Below are 19,356 nucleotides of genomic sequence, written 5' to 3' on the forward strand. Positions count from 1 at the left end.
CCCACAGCCCTGGTTCGTCTCTCACTGCTCTACTTCAGGCTGCATGGCTTTGAGCTTTGCATCTTGCTTAGCTGAGCTATACACGGCTACAAAGAATTGTAAGGACCACAAAGGGAAAGGCCAGCTAGCACACCGTAGACTGGTCAGAGATGTGTTTCCATGGTTCCCTGATCTTGCACACATACATCCCACTTGGCTGCCGAGAACAAGTCTCCATGAACCTGGACTTCTTTAGTGCTTTGTTCTCAGCAGGGAAGTAGTGGCGCCTGAAGAGAGCACATAGCCACCTATGACTTCCTGAGTGGGGCGGTAGGGAGAGAGACCTGATGAGTCTGAGGTCACAAGGCCTTGAGCTTCAAAGGAGGGGAGGGTCCTGTTTGTCGCATACATAACTGATACAATGCTACAGGCAGGGTTGGGCCATCCAAGGCCTTCCTGCCACCTAGAGACTATTTGTTGCAACTTATTTTTTCACAGACGGCTAATCAAGTGGCACTGTGAGAAAGTGGCATTTACCTGAAGTCACCCAGACACTCTGGAAGACCTAGAACCTGAAGTTTTGGATCTGCTTCCAGAAAGCTGGGGGTTTCCACTAGAAAGGTAAGCCCCCATCCCACTCTGCCCCAAAGAATTCTGCATGGTCCAGAGGTCCCACGGGGTAAAACAAGTGATCAGATGTGGCTCCACCAAGGTGCCCTGCAGAGGAGGTGGAGGAAGCCAGCAGCTGCCTGTGGTTCTCAGGCAGGGGAACTGTGACTCCGAGAGCCTATGACACAGCTCTCTTCCTCTGACTCGCTCTTTTGCTCTTTCTCACTGAAAAATGCCTGGACACTCCTAAAAGCATTCAGTCCCATTTGGGGATTTTTTTAACCACAGAGGGTAATTCCTGCTCCATCCCTGTTGTGACTCAGCTGTGACGTTGAACCACACAAATCAGAGAGAAGATAAAGTCATCAGAAAGCGTGGCCCGGGCCAGAATCCACCTCTCCCCAGACTTCACAGGGCTGTTCTTCTGCGCTGGAGCAGCACAGACAGACTCTCTGGCTACCTGGAACCCCAAGATGGCCTCCAGCTCTGGCAGCAGTCCCCGCCCAGCCCCTGATGAGAATGAGTTTCCTTTTGGGTGCCCCCCTGCTGCCTGCCAGGACCCATCAGAGCCCAGAGCTCTCTGCTGCTCAGCTTGTCTCTCTGAGAACCTGAGGTGAGGGGCTAAAGAGCTAATGGTGGGCTAGAAGAATTGTCAGGGAGAGCCACCTGATGGGAGGCAGGGCTAAGGGGAGCTGGTAACTTTGGGAAGGTAGCTTGATCTCTCTAGGTCTCAGTTTCCACAGCCTTTTCTCCTAGATACTGTGGGCAGATCAGTAGCCACAGAAAACTGTCAGTTCATTCTCTACTAAGGCAGAAACTTGAGGCCCTACTCAGCTGTTTACTGTGTAGCCTGGTATGAACTTCTGAGGGCTCGAAGCCTCAACTTTTTGCCCCTAGTGTTATCTACTGCCTCGCAAAATTATTACAGGACCAATCTGTAAGATTCTAAACCCTTCTTATAATAATGAATATAGGCCCCCTTGTCAAATATCAAATTGAGATACAATTTCATTCTATTAAACCCTATCAAAGGGGTAAAGAGACAGATTAGATATTTATGTTTAAAGTAAATAACTGAGATGTGTTATGTCAGTAGCAACATCAGCATCCTGACTTAAGCAACTGTTATGCATCTGCTGTGTGGCAAGTACTCTTTCCTGTGTCCTCAGAGCAACCTGAAGAGATAGCTATGGTCACTGTCCTATTGTATACATGGGGATACCAAGGCCTCTCAGAGAGATCTAGTCACCTTGCCTCATGCCAGTTTCCTGACAAAGACACCCTTAAATGACCATGAGCCATTAGCATGATCTTTTCTTTGGGGTTTACAACTTAAGAATGTGGGGAAACAGAATCAGGCAAATGAGACCTTCAAACATGATGACTAAGTAGAGGAGGCTGCAGGAACAAGGTGGGAGGTTGGGGCAGGTGAAAAGGACAACTTGCAGTGGAGGCACAAGGATGACTTGGTTTCCTGGCCAGCTGATGCTCTGGACCCATCGTGACTTTTGTAGTGGGCCTGCACTGAAAATGTGGCAGAGGAGGCACAGGAGCTGGAGGATGCAGAGGGGTGGGGGTGGGGCAGCCTGAGGTACCTCTCTGCCCTTGACTCACTCTCCCTTGGCCTATCCAAGGTTCCTCATTTTCCTCACCTAGAAATGGACTAGGTCAGTAGTGTTCACTGTGAGTCTAAACCATTGTAAAAACACAGGTAACACAGGTGCCCCCTGTAGCACCTTGGTCAAAATCTGACACCCGTTCCAGGTTAGATGGACTCTGAGGCCTCTTCTTGTTTTAAATAGGCCATGATCACCTGCCATGGCCAAAAATAAGAGACCAAAACTACACGTAGGATGTTGAAAAGGACACATAGAATTCCACACCCATAATCCCTTGCCTAGGCCTCAGGAATTGGATATGATTGGGGATTCCAGAATTTTTGCAGCTTTGTAAAAGGCATGTCAAGACCTGAAGAGATGGCTCATCAGGTGAGACTGAATACTGCTCTTTCAAAGAACCTGAGTTCAATTCCCTGCACCCACATCAGATAACTCACAACCACCTGTAACTCCAGGTCCAGGGAATCCTATGTGCCTGGTCTCTGTGGGCACCTGCACCCACATGCACATACCCGTGTGTGTGTGTGTGTGTGTGTGTGTGTGTGTGTGCATGTGTGTGTGTGTGTACATAACTTAAGATAAAGTAAATATTTTTAAAAAGAAAAAGGCAAGTCAGTACATGGAATAATTCTTCCAGCAGGGCCTGGGGCAGCATCCTGCAATCAAGCACTTTGAAGGCTGTTTCAGCAGTGAGACGTATGTAGTCACACTAAGTGCATGAGGAGGGGCATGATCAGGTCAGGTCAGTTCAAGTGCGTCTGCCAAAGCAGCTCACTACAAATCCACAGGAAAAAGTGGGTGTCCAGGGCTTCCACAGTTTGGCAGCAGGGGCTCTAAGACTGTGGATCTGTGTGAACATTGGTGTCAATCACTCCAAAAGACAAGGTCTAGACTTTGATGGGGTTCACAAAGGTGGTGGATGCCAGCAAGGGGTAGCACCTCATTTGAGAGACTTGTTGGTGTTTCCCCAGGAATTGTGAAGATCCAATCTGTCCTAAATGCAAACGGGACAACCTCCAACCTGTGAACCCAGGAAGCCTTCTGACTCTGGAGAAGGTAGGATAAGAATGGTTTACATTTTAAATGACAAAAGAAATCAACTTATATGATTTGGGACTCATGAAATGCAAACTTCTGTGTGCATAAAGTTTCATTGGTACCTAGCCACTCCCACCCTCTTGTATTATCTATGGCTGTTTTCTCCCTATAATGGCAGAGTTGAGCACTTACAACAGAGACTTCAAAGCCCCACATATTTACTCTGTGGTCCTGAGACTTTACTCGAGAAATTCAGTAAGCTCCTGATACAGAGAGAGGCCATTTTCAGCTAATTTCTTGGGTGAGCCAAGCTCTACTTCCAGGAATAAGAGACATCTTTGGATCTCTGTATATATGAAGGGCCAGAGAGACATACACAGGCAGCACAGCCTTCAACTCTGGTCCTCCCAAGCTGAAAGGTCCCCTCATGGCGTATCTGTCTAGCCCAGAGGTTCCCGGATTTCACCAGTTCATAACAAAATAAAGTACAGAAATAGAATTTTTATCTTCCACATTATCTTTCAGAGAATCAGTCTTTACTCTGAGAGTAGGTCTTTCCTGCACTTGTCTTTGTATGAATGAAATGATGTGTGAGTCGCTTAAGAGGTTGGAGTAAAGCTTTTGCTAGATACAATAAAAGAACTGGCAATCTTTACATTAATCTCTCAATTAAAAAAAAATCCAAACAGAACTTATATATGGGTCCAAAATTCCCAACCTGTAAGAGTTACTGTGTAAAATCTGACCTCTTCGTTTCATGTCGGGAAGATACACTGGGAATCTAAGAGCCAGAGCTCCCAGTGGCCAGAGTCTCAACTGTTTACCCATCCTCTCTGTCCCCACTGCAAGACAGGTACAGGCTGCTTTCTGGCAAAACTCTGCACTGGCAATGAATAATGGCCCACAGATCCAGATCCTGGTGTGCAGTCAGGTTTGTGTCACTCACTGCATGGCTGGAGGCAAGCCCAGGCCCCGTTTATCCCTTGGTAAAATGAAGACACTAATTTGGTTCTATTATGACATCTGGGTTATAGGTCAGCAGCTGTTAGGGTGCCCTTCACCTCCACCTGCTGAACATGAAGCATGCAAGTCTCCATACCTTGAGCTCCTTCTCCATACTGGTCCCTGTCATTCAAAAAGTAGCGGGGGAAATTCCCTGCCCTGCCCAGAGGTGTTTTAAAGGGCTTTCCCTTCCTCTTGTCAGCAGCCCCTACTCTGGTGGGCCCACAGAGATTAGGAGCAAGAGACTAAGAATCAAGTCTGAGAATAACGATCAAGTCCACTGTCCATGGAAGAGCCTCCTGAACCTTCCTGTTTGGCAGTCTCTGGACCAGCCACCATTCTGAAGCAGGCTCCTAGGGGTGGGACACTGCCCCCCCCACCGGGGGGCAGCGCATGGGGACTAGGCTGTATGTTTTCTAAGGCTCTGCTGCTTGCCAGCTCCAGGGTTATTGTTTTTAAGTCGTTTTATTTTTTCCTCTTAGCAAAATTAATACCCACCACTTATATGAATGTTAGGCAACATAGATCAGATATGTTTTAATATCGCTTAATCCAGCAGCTTTAATTCATCTTCATCAAGGCAAAATCCAATGTAAGAAGTGTTCTGAAAAAGGAGCTCCTGAAGCCTGTTCTCTTAGTTAACCCATTCCATCTCTTTCTCTTATCCTAGTCTCTGAGCGTTGTGGGGGTTTTTTTGTTTTGGTTTTTTTGTTGTTGATGTTGTTGTTGTTTTGCACGGGGGCGGGGCGCTTCTAAAGCCCTGTGAGGGCACAGTTTAAAATGTAAAATGTGCTGCCTTAAGCCAAATGAAGGCAATTTCATGGTAGAATTATAGGGGCCATAACAGCTTATGGGGTAGGAGGGGGATGTACTCACAAAGGCCTCTTTGATGTAGGTGGATCCTCCCTCCCTGCAGGCTTCCCCACCCAATGCAGGCCTCAGCACTCCTGCAGTAAAAAGAGTGCTGGACTGAGTCAGTGGCCTGATCACAGAGAGGAAACACTGAGGGCTCACCTGATCCTTCCCCTAATGGGAACTTTGGGGGACTTTTAAAAAATATTGTATTTATTATTTTCATTTTATGTGTATGACATGTATGTAAGGTGCGACCATGTCATGTAACATCTGCAGAGGTCAGGAGAGGGTGTTGGATCCCCTGGAATTGGAGTTATGGACTGTTGTTAGCTACCATGTGGGTGCTGGGAATCGAACCCAGGTCCTCTGAAAAGTAGCCAGTGCTCTTAACTGCTGAGCCATCTCTCCAGTCCCATGAACTTTGGAGGAGTTCTGACCCAAGGAAAATGGCTGATAAGTCAGTCTTTTGTGTGGAATAATTCCCAGGTTTGTCTGCAGTACCTGGAAAGTGGAGGTTGGGCAGTGAGGCCAGGCTGGAAAGCAGCCCAAGGCACCCATCTTACAAACGCTCCCCATGCCATCTGCTTATCAGTCTGTCAGCATCCTCTGATTCCGCAGATCACTATCTCCTAAGAAGGGCCCAGAGTCATCAGCTAGCTACCAAGGTAACAAGCAAATATTAGAGGATTAATGCTGACCCACTTAGAGATGTGGTTCTTACTTGAAATGATCTTTCTGAACAAGTGACAGTGAATAGATGAGGGACGGACTGGAGAAATGGCTTGGTGGATAAGAGCACCTCCTGTACAAGCCTGAGGACCTGAGTACGAATACCTAACACCCATATGGAAAAAAAAAGTAGGCTTGGCCATGCATACCTATAACCTCAGTGCAGTGTGGGGCAGAGACAGGAGGATCACTGGGGCTTACTGGCAACCAGCCTAGTTCCAGGTTCAGTGAGAGACCCTGCCTCAAGGGAATAAGGTGGAGAGTTTCTGGTTCTATTGTGAGTAAATGGACAGAGCAGGACCCTTGATGTCCTCTTCCAGCCTCCATAAGCACATGGGCCTATACATCTGCACACAAATGTGTGCATACACCATGCACACACACATACACAAAATAAACCAGGAGCTAGAAAATATTTGATTCTGTTTGCTGAAACTCCAAAAAGGGGACTGTTTCTCTCACCCTCCTCCTTTTGAGTCCCAATTAAGAAGTTCAAAAGCAACTGAACCCATTTGCTCACAGTGATGCCACAGCTCTTTTTAGAACCCAGAAAGATGACAGGTATTTACATGGACTAGTCTAATTTCCAGCCACATGGAGTAGGGGCTTCTGCCACATGAAGTTATGTCATTCCAAAGTAGGAAGCTTATGACATGATACAGTGATCCCCTTGCACATCCAAGGTGTTCTGATGCTTCCGGTGATTTCTTCATTATTTGTACAGAGCTGAAGTCTGCCTCCTTTGAGAGCCACCAGGGGCCAGTCTCCTGTCCCAAGCTCAATCCTGATGTGTGGAAAAACACTAATTAACCATGTCCTTCTTGAATCTGTCCCCAATCTCTGTACCTCTGTTACTTGAAGTGACATTGCCAGAGTGAACCCAAAACCCTTTTACCCCTGAACTTGACATCCAGTGGTATCCTGGATGATGACCCTGTTTCAGCAATAGGTAATATACCAAGACCCAGGGCCTTGGACAAAAATTACACAGTGAAGTCAGGCTCTAATCCCTGCTTCCTGGTCTGGAGGCATTTTCTCCATGCTGCCACCAAATGGGGACTCAGTCCCCATATGCTTTATGCATGGTTCAATGACACAGTCCACCTAAAAGCCAGAACCCACCAAGTGCTATGGAAAGAGCAGGCTTCTTTAAAATTCACCTCATTTCAACCAGGAGAATCACGCAGGGCTTCCTGGAGGAGGCTATACTTGGACCAAGCAGAGGTTGGCAAAGAACCTGGCCCAGTTACAGAGGAGAGTAAAAACTGGCAAGGAAGTGGGAGAGTAAGCTCCCCCAGGATGATAAAGTACCTCCTCTTAGCATCAGATGAGGCTCTGGCAAAAACAGTCCCCAGGACTTCCCATGCTCTTCGCATCCAGCTCAGCAGATGGACCCCAGCATCTCAGATCCTCCTGGCTTTGCACAGGCCTGTACTGGGGTGGTCCTCAGGTTCCCGGCACTTTGAGTGAGCACACTAGCGAGGAGTAGGGGAGTTCTGTATCCAGGGGAATAATATACTAATGGTGATAGCACTCATTCTGGTGAACATTGACCAGAAAATGCTCCCCAAACAGGTCCACATCTTCACCCCTAGAACCTATGAATTTTGACCCATTTGCAAGGGCTGCCCTAACCAAGGCACAGACTGGGCTGTTTCTTCACAATCATGGAGGCTCTAAGTCTAACATGAAGCATAGCTAAGGTTGGTTTCTTAGCGGTCTTTGTGTGTATGTTCATGTGTGTGCGGGTGCACATGGAACCCAGAGGTCAACCTCAGGTGTCCCTACTCAGGTGTCATCCACCTTGTTTTTGTTTTTTAGGGGTTGTTTTGTTTTGAGACAGGGTCTCTTCCTGGTCTGGGATTTGCTGATTCGACTAGGCTGGCTGACCAGCAAGACCCAGGAATCTTTCTGTCTCCACCTCCCCAGTGCTGGGCTTATACACATGCACTATCACACCTGGATTTGTTATGTTTCTGGGCATTCTGTGATACAAGAAGTTCAAACCGTGAATATGATCCTGGGGAGAGCATTCAGCCCAGAACAATGGCTAAAGGACTCTGAAGGCATGAATGAAAGCTCTTGAAGTTGGGGGAGTCCCCTGGACTACCTGGGTAACACATATAATCACAGGCTCCTCATGAGAGAGAGACAAGAGTCACCAGGAGACAGGAAGGGGCTGCTGGCTTTGAAGATGGAGAAAGGACCTGCAAGCCAGGGCCTACAAGCAGCCTCCAAGTAGCCGTGGTACTGCCAGCACCCACATGTTAGAACTACTGGCCCCAGAAATATGCGATTAGAAGTCTGAATTGTGTTAAACTGTGAATTATGTGGTATTTTGTCACAGAAACAAGAGGTAACTAATGTTAACACTTACACGTATTACTTCATTTGCTTGAAATAACTTAAAATGTGTGTTGTTACCCCAATTTGTAGATGGGGAAACAGTATCCCAGGCTTGAACTCATGATGTAGGTAAGGATGGCCTTGAACTCCTGATCCTCCTGCCTCCAGCTTCTGAGTGCTGGGATTACAGTTGTACACCACAAATCCAGGTTTGCCCCATGCTGGGGATTGAACCCAAGGCTTCATGCAAGCCAGGCATGCAACTCAACAACATTCTCAGCTCAATGAAATTACTTTACAAAAACTCAAACACCACTCTAAAATCACTTACTGTGATAACTAATTTTTATTGTCAACTTGACACACCTAGGAAGAGGGAACCTCGCTTGAGGAATTTGCCAATGGGTGTGTATGTGTGCCATTTTCCTGAATCATTGAATGGTGTGGGAGGGCCCAGCCCACTGTGGGCAGTGCCATCCTTAGGCAGGTGGGCTTAGGTTGTATCAGAAAGCTAGCTGAGCAAGCCATTAAGCATTGTCCCTCCTTGGTCTTTGCTTCAGTTCCTCTAGGTTCCTGCCTTGGCTTCCCTCCATGATGGGCTGTGAGCTGTAAGAGGAAATAAACCCTTTCTTCCCCCAAGTTGCTTTTAGCCAGAGTGGTTTATCACAGTAGCCAAGAAGCAAACTAGGACACTTACCCACCACTTATAATAACCCTACAATCCACACATTCTACTGCTAGGAATTTACCCAAGAGTAATGAAAGTCCATTTCTACACAGAGACATGTATGAATGCTCCCAGCAGCTTTAAGCAGCTTTATTCACAACAGCCCTCACCTGGAAACCATCCAGGGGGGTGGCCAGTGGCAGTAAATAGATCACAGATTGTATCTCTTCCCTATACAGCCTTACACAATCAAATGGAATTAATACAAACATACTCTATGACACAAATGGACCTTGAAACCATTAGGCTGAAAGAAGTCAGATTCTAAAGACCACTTACTCCATGACACCCTCCTGAGGAGATTCTGAAAGAGGCAAAATTACCCTGACAGGTACAGATCTGTGGCTGCCTGGTACTGGGCTGGAGGGAGCTGGCTGTGCAGGGATGCAAACTATCCTTTCTGGGACAGAAACTTTTGTGGTCTTGACAGTGGTGGGTCACCTGCTTTTGTACATTAATCAGGATTTTATCAAGCTATGCACTTAAAATGAGTGAGTTTTACTACATGTAAATAATAGCTTGATTTTATAAGAGCTTGTTTTGATAAAATAATCAAAGGGGATTTGTATGAAGGGAGGGGAGGATGGAAGGCTTCAGGGATGAGTAGATACAAAGCCACAGGATTCATTCCTCTGTAAATAAAATAAGCAGAGGCTGTGGCCTGATGTGTACAGTTGATTTGGGACACAGAGCCCAACCTAGCAAAGACCCACCCACCAGCCCCACTGCCCTGGGCTTCAGGGACAAGCTGTTCCCAACACAGAATAGGAAACAGATGTTTAATGGGGGTCAGAGGGGGGCAGGCTGAAGGCGGCCCTGGCAGAAACACACACTTGTTTTGGGAAGTCTGCCTCAACACAGCCTTTCCAACATGTCACTCTTGATGACCCGTGTTCAAGGGGCACCCAATGCCAGGTATGGCCCTGAGGCCTGGGTTGATGGACCTGGAACCTGCTAGGGCCCAAATCCCCCTACATGTTCATGATTCCCATCCCTTGTGGCTCAAGGGTTGAAACTTGAAGTGATAGTTCTCAGAGGGATAAGGAGGGAAAGTGGGCCAGTTGACACTGGAATTCAGGCATCGCCCATTCTGAGAGGCGTGCTTGTGGGTAGCAGGGGCTTTCTGGGATTATGTAAACAAGACAGCCTGCTGTAGGCTGCCTGGATGCCTGGCTCATCCTTATGATGAGGCATGCACAGACATGTGCTGGGACTAGTCTCAAGTGCTTATGGAGAGGTAGGGGTGACTCAAGAGGTCTTCTGAGGCCTTATGGGTCATCTATGATGATTTAAACAAGCCATGTCCCCCATAGGCTCCAAGTATTTGGACACTCTGTCCTAGTTCATGGTATTGTTTGGGGAGGGTCGTGGAAACTTTAGGAGGTGTGGCCATGCTGGAGGAAGAAGCACAGCACTGGGGTAGGGCTTTGATAGTTCAAAGCCACGTTCCACTTCCAGTTCCTCTCTTTGCTTCCTGTGCCTGCCTGAAGGTGTGAGCCCTCAGTTTCTGTTCTGGCTGTCTCCTGCCATGCTTGCCCCACTATAATGGACTCTTATCCCTCTGGAACTGTAAGCCAAATAAATTCTTCCTTCTATAAGCTGCCTTGGTCATAGTGTTTTATCACAACCACAGAAAAGTAACAAATACACTCCTTACCATGTAAGGGGTGGGGTGTGGATTCCAGAGTCAACATGTAAGGGCTGATGGTTCTTTCATATTACTTCTTAGCAGTGTGGCCCTGGGAGAGCTGTTAACTTCTCCATGTCCTGAAATTTTAAATAAATAAATTAAATGCTCCCATTGTGTTTTTCCAGGGTCTATGCTGTTTTGCTTTCAGTGTTCCACAGCCTCTCCAGGACGTGCTGTGTCACTCTTAATTTCAGCTGTCCTGGCAAAAGGAGAATGCTGTTTTGTTGTGGTTACAATTTCCATTTCTCTGATGATGCCTGATACCTATCATGACCCTCATGGGCATATTCCTCATTCATGTAACCCCTTTGTGAAGTATTTGTTCAGCATTCTTCCCAGTGAGGGAACTGAAGAGTAAGGGATGGCCCCAGAGCTGTGAGGAATGTGTCTGGATAGGACAAATGGCAGTGCTGCTCAGTGCTGCAGGGCCCTGGTCCTGTGGTGAAGGATGCTCATAAAAGGGCCAAGACTCCAAGAGCAGAGCAGAAAGCAGGCTAGCCGGAGCATAGGCCAAGTCATATGTCCATTAGCTTCTGGTGCATCCCAGTGCTTTGCAACGAGCCCTGGAGGCATCCCCAGGAATCCCCAAAGCATGCTGTGATATGGTTCTCTTCTCCAGGTTCACCCTGAAGTGACCGAGGCTGGAGTTGCATGTCTCTTTGCAAGTGTTGGCTGCTCCTTCAAGGTAAGCATCTGCATGTGAAATCTGTCCATGATTCCAGACCTCTGTATCTCTCTCCAAACCACCCAGAACATCAAGCTTTAGATGTTCCTTATGCTAATGAATTGCCAGGCAACAAATCCTAGTATTAAGTCACTGTAGTACTCTGGGAAGTCCTTCTTAATGTCTCACCTTAGCCTTAGTGTAACATCACTAAGATGCCCCTAGTGCCTCTCTCCATGGTCCTGAACCGTCATTGCCCTCTAGGGCAGGGCAGGATGGTCACACTAGAGACTAGGATGGATGTGGCTCCCTGTGAGGGTATCTGAGGCCTGTCCTCCTGAACATCACTCCACCCCACGCCCTATACAGATAGCTTTGGTTGGTGGATACCAGGTCTCACTGCTGATCCCTGAAGTCTCCCTCCATCTTGCTGCTCGTTAAAGACCCCCACTCTCTTGGCAGGGGAATCCACAGTCCATGAAGGAGCATGAAGCCACCTCTCAGACCTCTCACCTACACCTGCTGCTGGGATTCCTGAAGCAGTGGAAGTCCTCGCCAGGCTCCAACCTGGGCTTCACATCCAAGGGCCTGGAGCAGAACCTGTCAGATCTGCAACTTCAGGCTGCCGTAGAGGTGGCAGGAGACCTGGAGGTAGACTGCTACCGGGCGCCCTGCTGTGAGAGCCAAGAGGAACAGGCCCTGCAGCAGCTCCTGAAGGAGAAGCTGCTGGCCCAGCTGGAGGAGAAGCTGCAAGTGTTCGAGAACATTGTCGCCGTCCTCAATAAGGAGGTGGAGGCCTCCCACCTGGCACTGGCTGCCTCCATCCACCAGAGCCAGCTGGACCGTGAGCACATCCTGAGCTTGGAGCAGAGGGTGAGAGTGACAAACACAGGCCCTCGGGGTCAGCTCATGAGCCCTTGTGCCTGTCCAGCCTTCTCAGAACTTCATCCTGCTCAGAACAGTCACCTCCATCCATACCCATCTCCCCTGTGTCCCAGGACCCTCTAGGAAAAGCCTGAACCAGAAGCTAGGGTCAAGGTCAATCCCACACCACTCAGTGCTTCAGCTCCTCTGCTTGGACTTCACCCAGACCTTTCTGTCCCTGGGCAGCTCATTCCATTGTTGGACAGTTTTCACTGCTAGAAAGTTCTTTCTTCTACTAAGCTGGGTCTTCTCTGTATTGTTCCTAGCTGTGTTCTTCAAGGCCCACAAAACAACATGAAACAACATGCCTTCTCAGTCCTACAGCAGCCCTTAGAAGGGGGATAGTCAGTGACTGTGTCCTAACAGACTAGTTCCTTGTTTAAGGCAAGTGCCCAGCACCGTCACGTGCTCTTCAGACGATGCTGCTCTTGAATGCTCTGCCTCAGTCTCTAAGAGATTCCACAAAATAAGAGTGCAGCCCAGACTGACTTGAGATCCCATGTTCTCTGTCCACCTCCTTTATTCCAGAGATTATAATTTTCTTAACATAGCCAGTCACACCAGTCACCGGGCTAATGTTCCACTTTTTTTTTTTTTTACAGTAACATTGCCTCACTGTCTCCCGCTGAGCTGGTGCTGGTTTTAGTTCGAGCCCCACCATAATTTACCAAGTAGGTCTGAGCCAGTCACTTTTTCTCTTGGGACCTCAGCTTCCCCAGCAGCAGAATCAGGGATTAAATTTTCTTTGAGGCCATTATCATTTTTGGCTCCCCTTACCTGAGCACACTCAAGACTAAAGATTATTCTTTCAAATTTCACTGAGGAAACCTATTAGAAGTGCCAGACACTGGGCTCAAATGGTGGAGGCTTTGTTTATACCGTTTTACACACTAACTCCAGTTGGAAGGTAAATTCCCTGAGGGCTGGGTGGGTCTCCAACTCACTGTCAAGCTTCTGGCTCCACTCTTGGATCTGGAATCTATACAAGGTGTGGTTGCAAGGTGAGGGAGACCAGCCCACTAGGGCCATGGCTGGAGGCTTTCCAGGAAGAGCCCTGTGAGCTGGGCTCATGTTGGATGCCTAGGAGCTGGCCAGGGGAGCAAGAAGAAAAGGGCACTCTGGGCAGAAAGCAGCATGTACGAATTCAGGTACAAGCACTGGTGAGGCTTGGTCAGGAAAGCCCCTTTCAGGTGAATCTATTCCCCACTATCCCCATTCTTCCCCAAGCTGGGTTCTGGTATCCCTGGCTAACCAGTCTTCCCTACAGGTAGTGGAGTTGCAGCAGACCCTGGCCCAAAAAGATCAGGCCCTGGGCAAGCTGGAGCAGAGCCTGCGACTCATGGAGGAGGCTTCCTTCGATGGTACCTTCCTGTGGAAGATCACCAATGTCACCAGGCGATGCCATGAGTCAGTGTGTGGCAGGACTGTCAGCCTCTTCTCTCCAGGTAATTCCTCATGGCACAGAGACTGGGCAGGGGGAGACAGGACCCAGGGGGCTGGGAGACACAAAGAGAGAAGAGCCACCATTCTGGGTCAGCCACAGTCCCCCAAGGGCCCTGCCAGTGGTTTGAGCAGGGCACAGACTGTGTTCTGACCCACAGTACTGCCAGCACCACACTGACTCATCTCTGAATTCCAACTGTATCTGCAAAGAGGAATAAAAGCTAGCCACTTAGTGAGGCTACATATGGAGAAAGAGGCCTGGGAGCTGAAGCTTGTAAGGATGAAAGGGTTGTGGGTGGTGGGATCCGCCTGCCAGCGATCAGCAGTAGGAGGGACAGAGAGGGGACAGAATCAGGCACCGGAAAGCTTGTGAAAAGCATCAGTGTGTAGGTGGTACATCTTTGTGTCTGGGTCCCCAGGCCTGGCACACTGATTTGATAGAGAAATTACTTGGCAAACATTTTTTTCTTTACTAATTGGTGATATAGTAATGCAAATATCTAAGTATAAAGTGCTCATGTGCATATACACATATAAATAGCAAACATAATGTGTGTGCTTATGGGGCTGGAAAGATGGCTCAGCGGTTAAGAGCACTAACTCCTTTTGCAGAGGATCTGGGTTCAATTCCCAGCACCCACATGACGGCTAACAACCATCTACAACTCCAGTTCCAGGGGATCCAATGCCCTCTTCTGACCTCCATGGGTATTGCACAACATGGGTGCACTTACATACATGCAGGCAATACACTCATGCACATAAAATAAAAATAATAAATGTTTTAAATATGTGTGCTTATATATGCCCCTGGTTCTGTTTAAACCACACCATCTGCTGGAACTGTAACGTCTCAGAGCTTTGCCAAGTGCCTATCCTCACAGCTTCATTTTATAGATGAATAAACAGAAGCCAAGGAGGCTAAGTCCCCACTAGGGCTGCTCAGAACCAGGTGTAGAGCTGAGATACAGGCTTATGTGCTCCCTCTGTCACTGACATGCCTCAGCAGGGCTGGAGGAAAGAATGAGCCCAGCTGTCATGCCCAGGTCCTTCTGCTCTGCCTGAGCTTCAACGCTCACGCTCACCAGCTCTTCCAACAAACTGAGCTGGGGTCCTGGAAAGGCAGCAGGATCTGTCCACCCTGCAGAGCAGAGTCATCCTCTAGTGGGGTCAGCAAGATTGGCCTGGCTTACTATAGTAGTCCTTTCCTTCTGGGTCCTTTCCAAAGAGGAAACCAACCAAGGTAGTGGCTTCCTGTCCTACCTAACAAACAGTGGGCAGAGATGAGCCAGGATGTGGCCTGTCCCTCACCTCCTGTCCCTTCCCGCCTGCCCTGCCTCTACTCAAAGACTGCCACCAGAGCCCATGTTCCATAGGATTGCCAAGGAAGAGACTCCCATGGGCCCCCATGTTTGGTTACAAGGGATAACTTGCCCTTGGGGCTTTTTCCTAGAGTGGATAGCAGAACTTTGAGGTTCTTCTCTCTGACTAGACTCCAGGGGTACCCAACCATTGGGCAACAAAAAGAACAGTGCCAAGAGCTGGGAGACATGGGCCACAACCCTAATTCTGCCCCAGAATATGAGACAGTGCCAGTCACGTCCCCTTCCTGGGCTCAGTCTCTAGATTTTCACTTGTTAAATTGGTTAGAATGGTGGTTCTCACAGTGCAGCTGGGAGCCAGCAGCATGGACACCCCTGGGGAATGTTAGAACTGTAGATGCCAAGCACTCACCAGCACTGCTAAGTCAGCACTGCTGAGCCAGAGTCACCGAGTACAGGGCCTTATCTGTAATCAGAAGGCCAGGTGACAACCCCTGGCCTAGGTGACCTCCAAGAGCATGCCTCTCCTCAGAGCTGTCATGGAAAAGCGGGCTGGGCTCCAACCCCAGATGTTCTCAGCTCGAAGCCCACTGCACTTCATCCCCTCATCTGCAAAGCCTAGCTCTAGCCAGCTGCCCTGTGCTGACACTGACTCCATCTTCCAGCTTTCTACACCTCCAAGTATGGCTACAAGCTGTGCCTGAGACTGTACCTGAATGGGGATGGCTCAGGCAAGAAGACCCACCTGTCCCTGTTCATCGTGATCATGAGAGGGGAGTACGATGCCCTGCTGCCCTGGCCTTTCCGGAACAAGGTATAAGATAAGCCTGGGGAAGGGTAGCTTTAAGGAGGACTCAACCTGGATCCTAGTACTGGCTTAGCCATGAACTGACCATGTAACCTAATACCTACCATTATCAGTTTCCTTTCATAAAATGAAGCAGAGTTTAGAGCCAGTAGGCAAAACCCCCCATCTTCCTGAGCCAGCAGCTGCAGTATCTGGAACAGAGCACTCTGGAAAGATGTGTAGAAATGGGGCACACAGTGTACACAAAGAAGCCTTCTTATGGGGGGCAGTTGGGAGGCTTTCCCTGGACCCATGACCGGGCGGAGGGGTGCAGAGCATGAAGAACCCTCCTGGACTGATAGGGCATGCAAAGCCCTGCACTTCTTTGGGAGACAGTGTAAAAGTATCTTACAAGACTAAGTGTGCCCTTGCCATGTGACCCAGCAATTACCCTTGGTATTTACTCAAAGGAGTTAAGAACTCATGTCTGCATAAAACCTGCACAGGATAGGTATAGCACCTTTAACTGTTAGTTATCAAAACTGGGAAGCAGCTAAGATTTCCTTCAGGAGGTGAAAGGATTAAGCATACTAAAGTCAGACAATGAAATATTATTCAGCACAGAAAGAAATGCTCTAGCCACAAAAGATGTGGAAGGGCCGTGTGCTTGCAGAGAACCCAGGTTCGGTTCCCAGCACCAATATGGCAGCTAATAACTATCAGTAACTCTAGTTCTGGGGAATCTAAAGCCACCTCCTGGCCTCTGTGGGCCTTGCATGCATGGGTGCACTTACATACATTCATGCAAAATACTCATACACATATAAAATAAAAACAAATATTTTTTTAAGAAAGAAAGGAGGGAAGGAGGAAAGGGGCTGTGCGTGGGGCTTAGTGCAGTAAGGGGTAAGGCCTCCTTGGGGATTCTTGTGCCACCAAGTTTATGAATGACTTCAGTAAGTGATGGGAAGCTGTGTCATTTCCTGGGGGGTGTTCAAGGGCATGTTCCAGGACAGTTTATGACTGCTTAGATAATCCACTTCTTAGGGGTACATAATTCTGCTCTAGGTGTATCAGGCACCCAATAAAGTCCTTAGACTGCTCTCACCCCTCTGCCTGGCCACATGCGGTCCCAGCTGAGGTTGATGCACCCAAAGCGTCTGAGCCAAAGGACAAGTGTAGGTGTCTGGGTCTGTGCTCTTTGTCAGTGCTCCAGTCCCATCTTTAGCCCCAGCAGCCAACTGAACTATGGCATGACTTCCTGCTACCAAGGGCTGGGGAAATGGCTCAGTTGGAAAAGAACAAGCCCTGAAGCTGTCATGGTGCTGGGTGCTGCTTCTGTTCCAAGTCCTGCCCAAGCCCAGGTGCAAAGTCTTTGCACTATTGTCTGCTTCTTCTCAGTGTGAGCTAAAAGTCAGAGGCACAGCATAAGCAGTAGGCGTGGAGCCCTCTGAGCCTGAACACTGGGCCTCCATGCCTCTGTGCTGTGCCCTGGGAGCTCACCTCCCACCTGCCCCTGCCCTGCAGGTCACCTTCATGCTACTTGACCAAAACAACCGTGAGCATGCCATTGACGCCTTCCGGCCTGACCTGAACTCAGCCTCCTTCCAGCGGCCTCAGAGTGAGACCAACGTGGCCAGCGGCTGCCCGCTCTTCTTCCCCCTCAGCAGGCTACAGTCACCTAAGCATGCCTATGTGAAAGACGACACAATGTTTCTCAAGTGCATCGTGGACACCAGTGTTTAGGGACGGCGGGCCCTGGAGGACACCAGTTCAGACTGAGGGGCACTTAGCTAGATAGTGAATGGCATGTCCTTGGAGCCCACAGTCCAAGAAAAGGATGAACTGAGGCTGGCTTGATGAAAGGAACTTGCAAGTTGGCTGTTGTGTTCGGCTGGAGGGACTTGGGTAATGCCTTCAGAGGCAGAGCATCCAGAAGGAGGAAGAATTGCTCCCTACACACAGACCACACACCACCAGGAGGCCAGCACACCAGGAGGGCCGGAATATTGGGACCAGCTTTGGTTAAGATGGGGAGACTGGCCTGAGGTAGAAACATAGCCAAGGCTATAGGGCTTGAGTAGAGGAGCCCTCAGGCTAGAAAGCTCTGTGTAGGTCAAGAGAACTGGAAATATATGTTTCCTCTCCCTGATCAGGCTCAGAACCAGGACCACGGGGCAGAAGGGGTGGGATCCAGTATGAATTCAGCCTGTCCAGGCCTGGATTGAGTTCCTCATTACTAGATGTTAACAGGTAAATTCAGAAGCTGTATTCGGGAAGGCGTGAGGGCTACATTTGAAGATGTTTAATGTCCTTTACAGACAATAAAAAACTGACTGCCAAGCTTGCTGGGCCAGGTGAGGCCTTACACCCACGGAGGAATCGGGGAACTTTCAGGAGCCTCATCCCCTCCAACTCCTCAGGAGAAACCAGGTCATTGTGAGCTCCTAGGAGCTGCAGGAGGGATGTGGGGAGGAGGGAGCAGGCATCAATTTTCTGCTTCTCTGCCTAGAGCCCCAGAACGGATGCGGCTCTGAGCCACCGACAGAGGTTGTCCTTTTAAATTTGTATGAAAACAGAGCTTTAAAAAAAGATTCTCCAAGTTTTCACTGGGTGTGTGGTGCCTGAAAAAGCCATTGCTGGGGTCAAGGTGGTTTTGCTGGTGGCTTCGGAGACCACTATGCTGACAAGAATGTCCCCCCTTGGCCTAAGCCTCCTCCCCTTGTAATGGAGACCCACCCAGCCTGCCTCCCACACTGCCATCCTCAAGGGACAGGCCACCCAGGAGAGACAGAAGGAATCCCCAGCCCCAGGAGCCTGGCAGGGCTGCTCAGTGGCCCAAGCCTGGGTTCTCACCCAGCCCTTTGGGGACTGTCACCAGCTTCCCTGAGACCCTGAAACTTGCTGTTGCTGCTCAGGATCAGGGTACTCTCACCCTCCAGCCTTCTCGGCTGCTCACTCTTCAGTTGCTGAGACTGTGGTTTACCCTCAAGCCTTCAGGTTTTCATTTGTTAATGGGTTACTTGCCCACTGCTCTCCCTAGCCTGGCCAGGCTCTGAGAGGATCAATGAGCAAGCAGTATAGCACCGGGCCCAAGAGATCAGAAACCCAGGCTCAAGATTCCATCGTGCTTCAGCCTCATCATTTGGAAATAGGAAGACCGCTCACTCCCTGTTTTCCCGACTCACAGGACGTGTAGGATGCCCAACTGCAATGGCAGAGCATTAGTACCTGGCTGTGCGATTGCACCTCCATGTATGTACACTGCAAACTGGCCAGGATTTCTTTCTTGTTTTCACTGTTGTGTGACACTATTCCTGGGGACATATTAACAAATGTGTACTCACTCCAGGTAGGGAACCAAGGACAGACCAAAGAAACCATACCACCAAAATCCAACTTGATGAAGCAATTAGTTTATTGGGGTTATTTAAAGAGTATAGGTGAGGGGTTACTTAGAGGAGCTAAATTGACTCAAAGACAGATGCATCACCAAAACCTACCCCAGCACAGATGACAGCTCATGAAAGTAGGAAGCGGACTGCATAATATGCAGGCAGCCCAACACGTTAGAATTCCTTTCCAGGCAGCCCAGTTACCAGGCAGGTCTCTACTCCTGAAC

At 48.9% G+C, this 19,356-nt stretch overlaps 1 protein-coding gene across 2 annotated transcripts; it reads left to right on the forward strand.

The window, feature by feature from the left end:
• Positions 1 to 489: 489 nt before the first annotated feature.
• On the forward strand, positions 490 to 18,536 carry Traf1 (TNF receptor associated factor 1). 2 transcript variants are annotated; one of them, XM_008833465.2, is made up of 8 exons: positions 490 to 600; positions 938 to 1,201; positions 3,179 to 3,263; positions 11,214 to 11,279; positions 11,721 to 12,131; positions 13,450 to 13,627; positions 15,613 to 15,761; positions 17,262 to 18,536. In XM_008833465.2, exons 2-8 carry the CDS (start codon positions 1,062 to 1,064, stop codon positions 17,478 to 17,480), a joined length of 1,248 nt encoding a protein of 415 aa, XP_008831687.1. In that variant the 5' UTR covers positions 490 to 600; positions 938 to 1,061; the 3' UTR covers positions 17,481 to 18,536. The 2 variants fall into 2 exon arrangements, with proteins under 2 accessions (XP_008831687.1, XP_029419619.1); XM_029563759.1 differs by lacking the exon at positions 490 to 600 and having other exon boundaries at positions 761 to 1,201.
• The last annotated feature ends 820 nt before the right edge of the window (positions 18,537 to 19,356 follow it).

This window comes from Nannospalax galili, unplaced genomic scaffold (assembly GCF_000622305.1).
Source record: "Nannospalax galili isolate Female #2095 unplaced genomic scaffold, S.galili_v1.0 scaffold34, whole genome shotgun sequence".
Taxonomy (NCBI): domain Eukaryota; kingdom Metazoa; phylum Chordata; class Mammalia; order Rodentia; family Spalacidae; genus Nannospalax; species Nannospalax galili.

What these genes read in the sequence shown, in the direction of transcription:
- Traf1 (XM_008833465.2), top strand. Translation starts at nt 1,062, where the DNA reads ATGGCCTCCAGCTCTGGCAGCAGTCCCCGCCCAGCCCCTGATGAGAAT. An exon ending in GTGTTGGCTGCTCCTTCAAG is followed by an intron (nt 11,280 to 11,720) that starts GTAAGCATCTGC and finishes CTCTCTTGGCAG; the next exon opens with GGGAATCCACAGTCCATGAA. An exon ending in CCTGGCCTTTCCGGAACAAG is followed by an intron (nt 15,762 to 17,261) that starts GTATAAGATAAG and finishes CCTGCCCTGCAG; the next exon opens with GTCACCTTCATGCTACTTGA.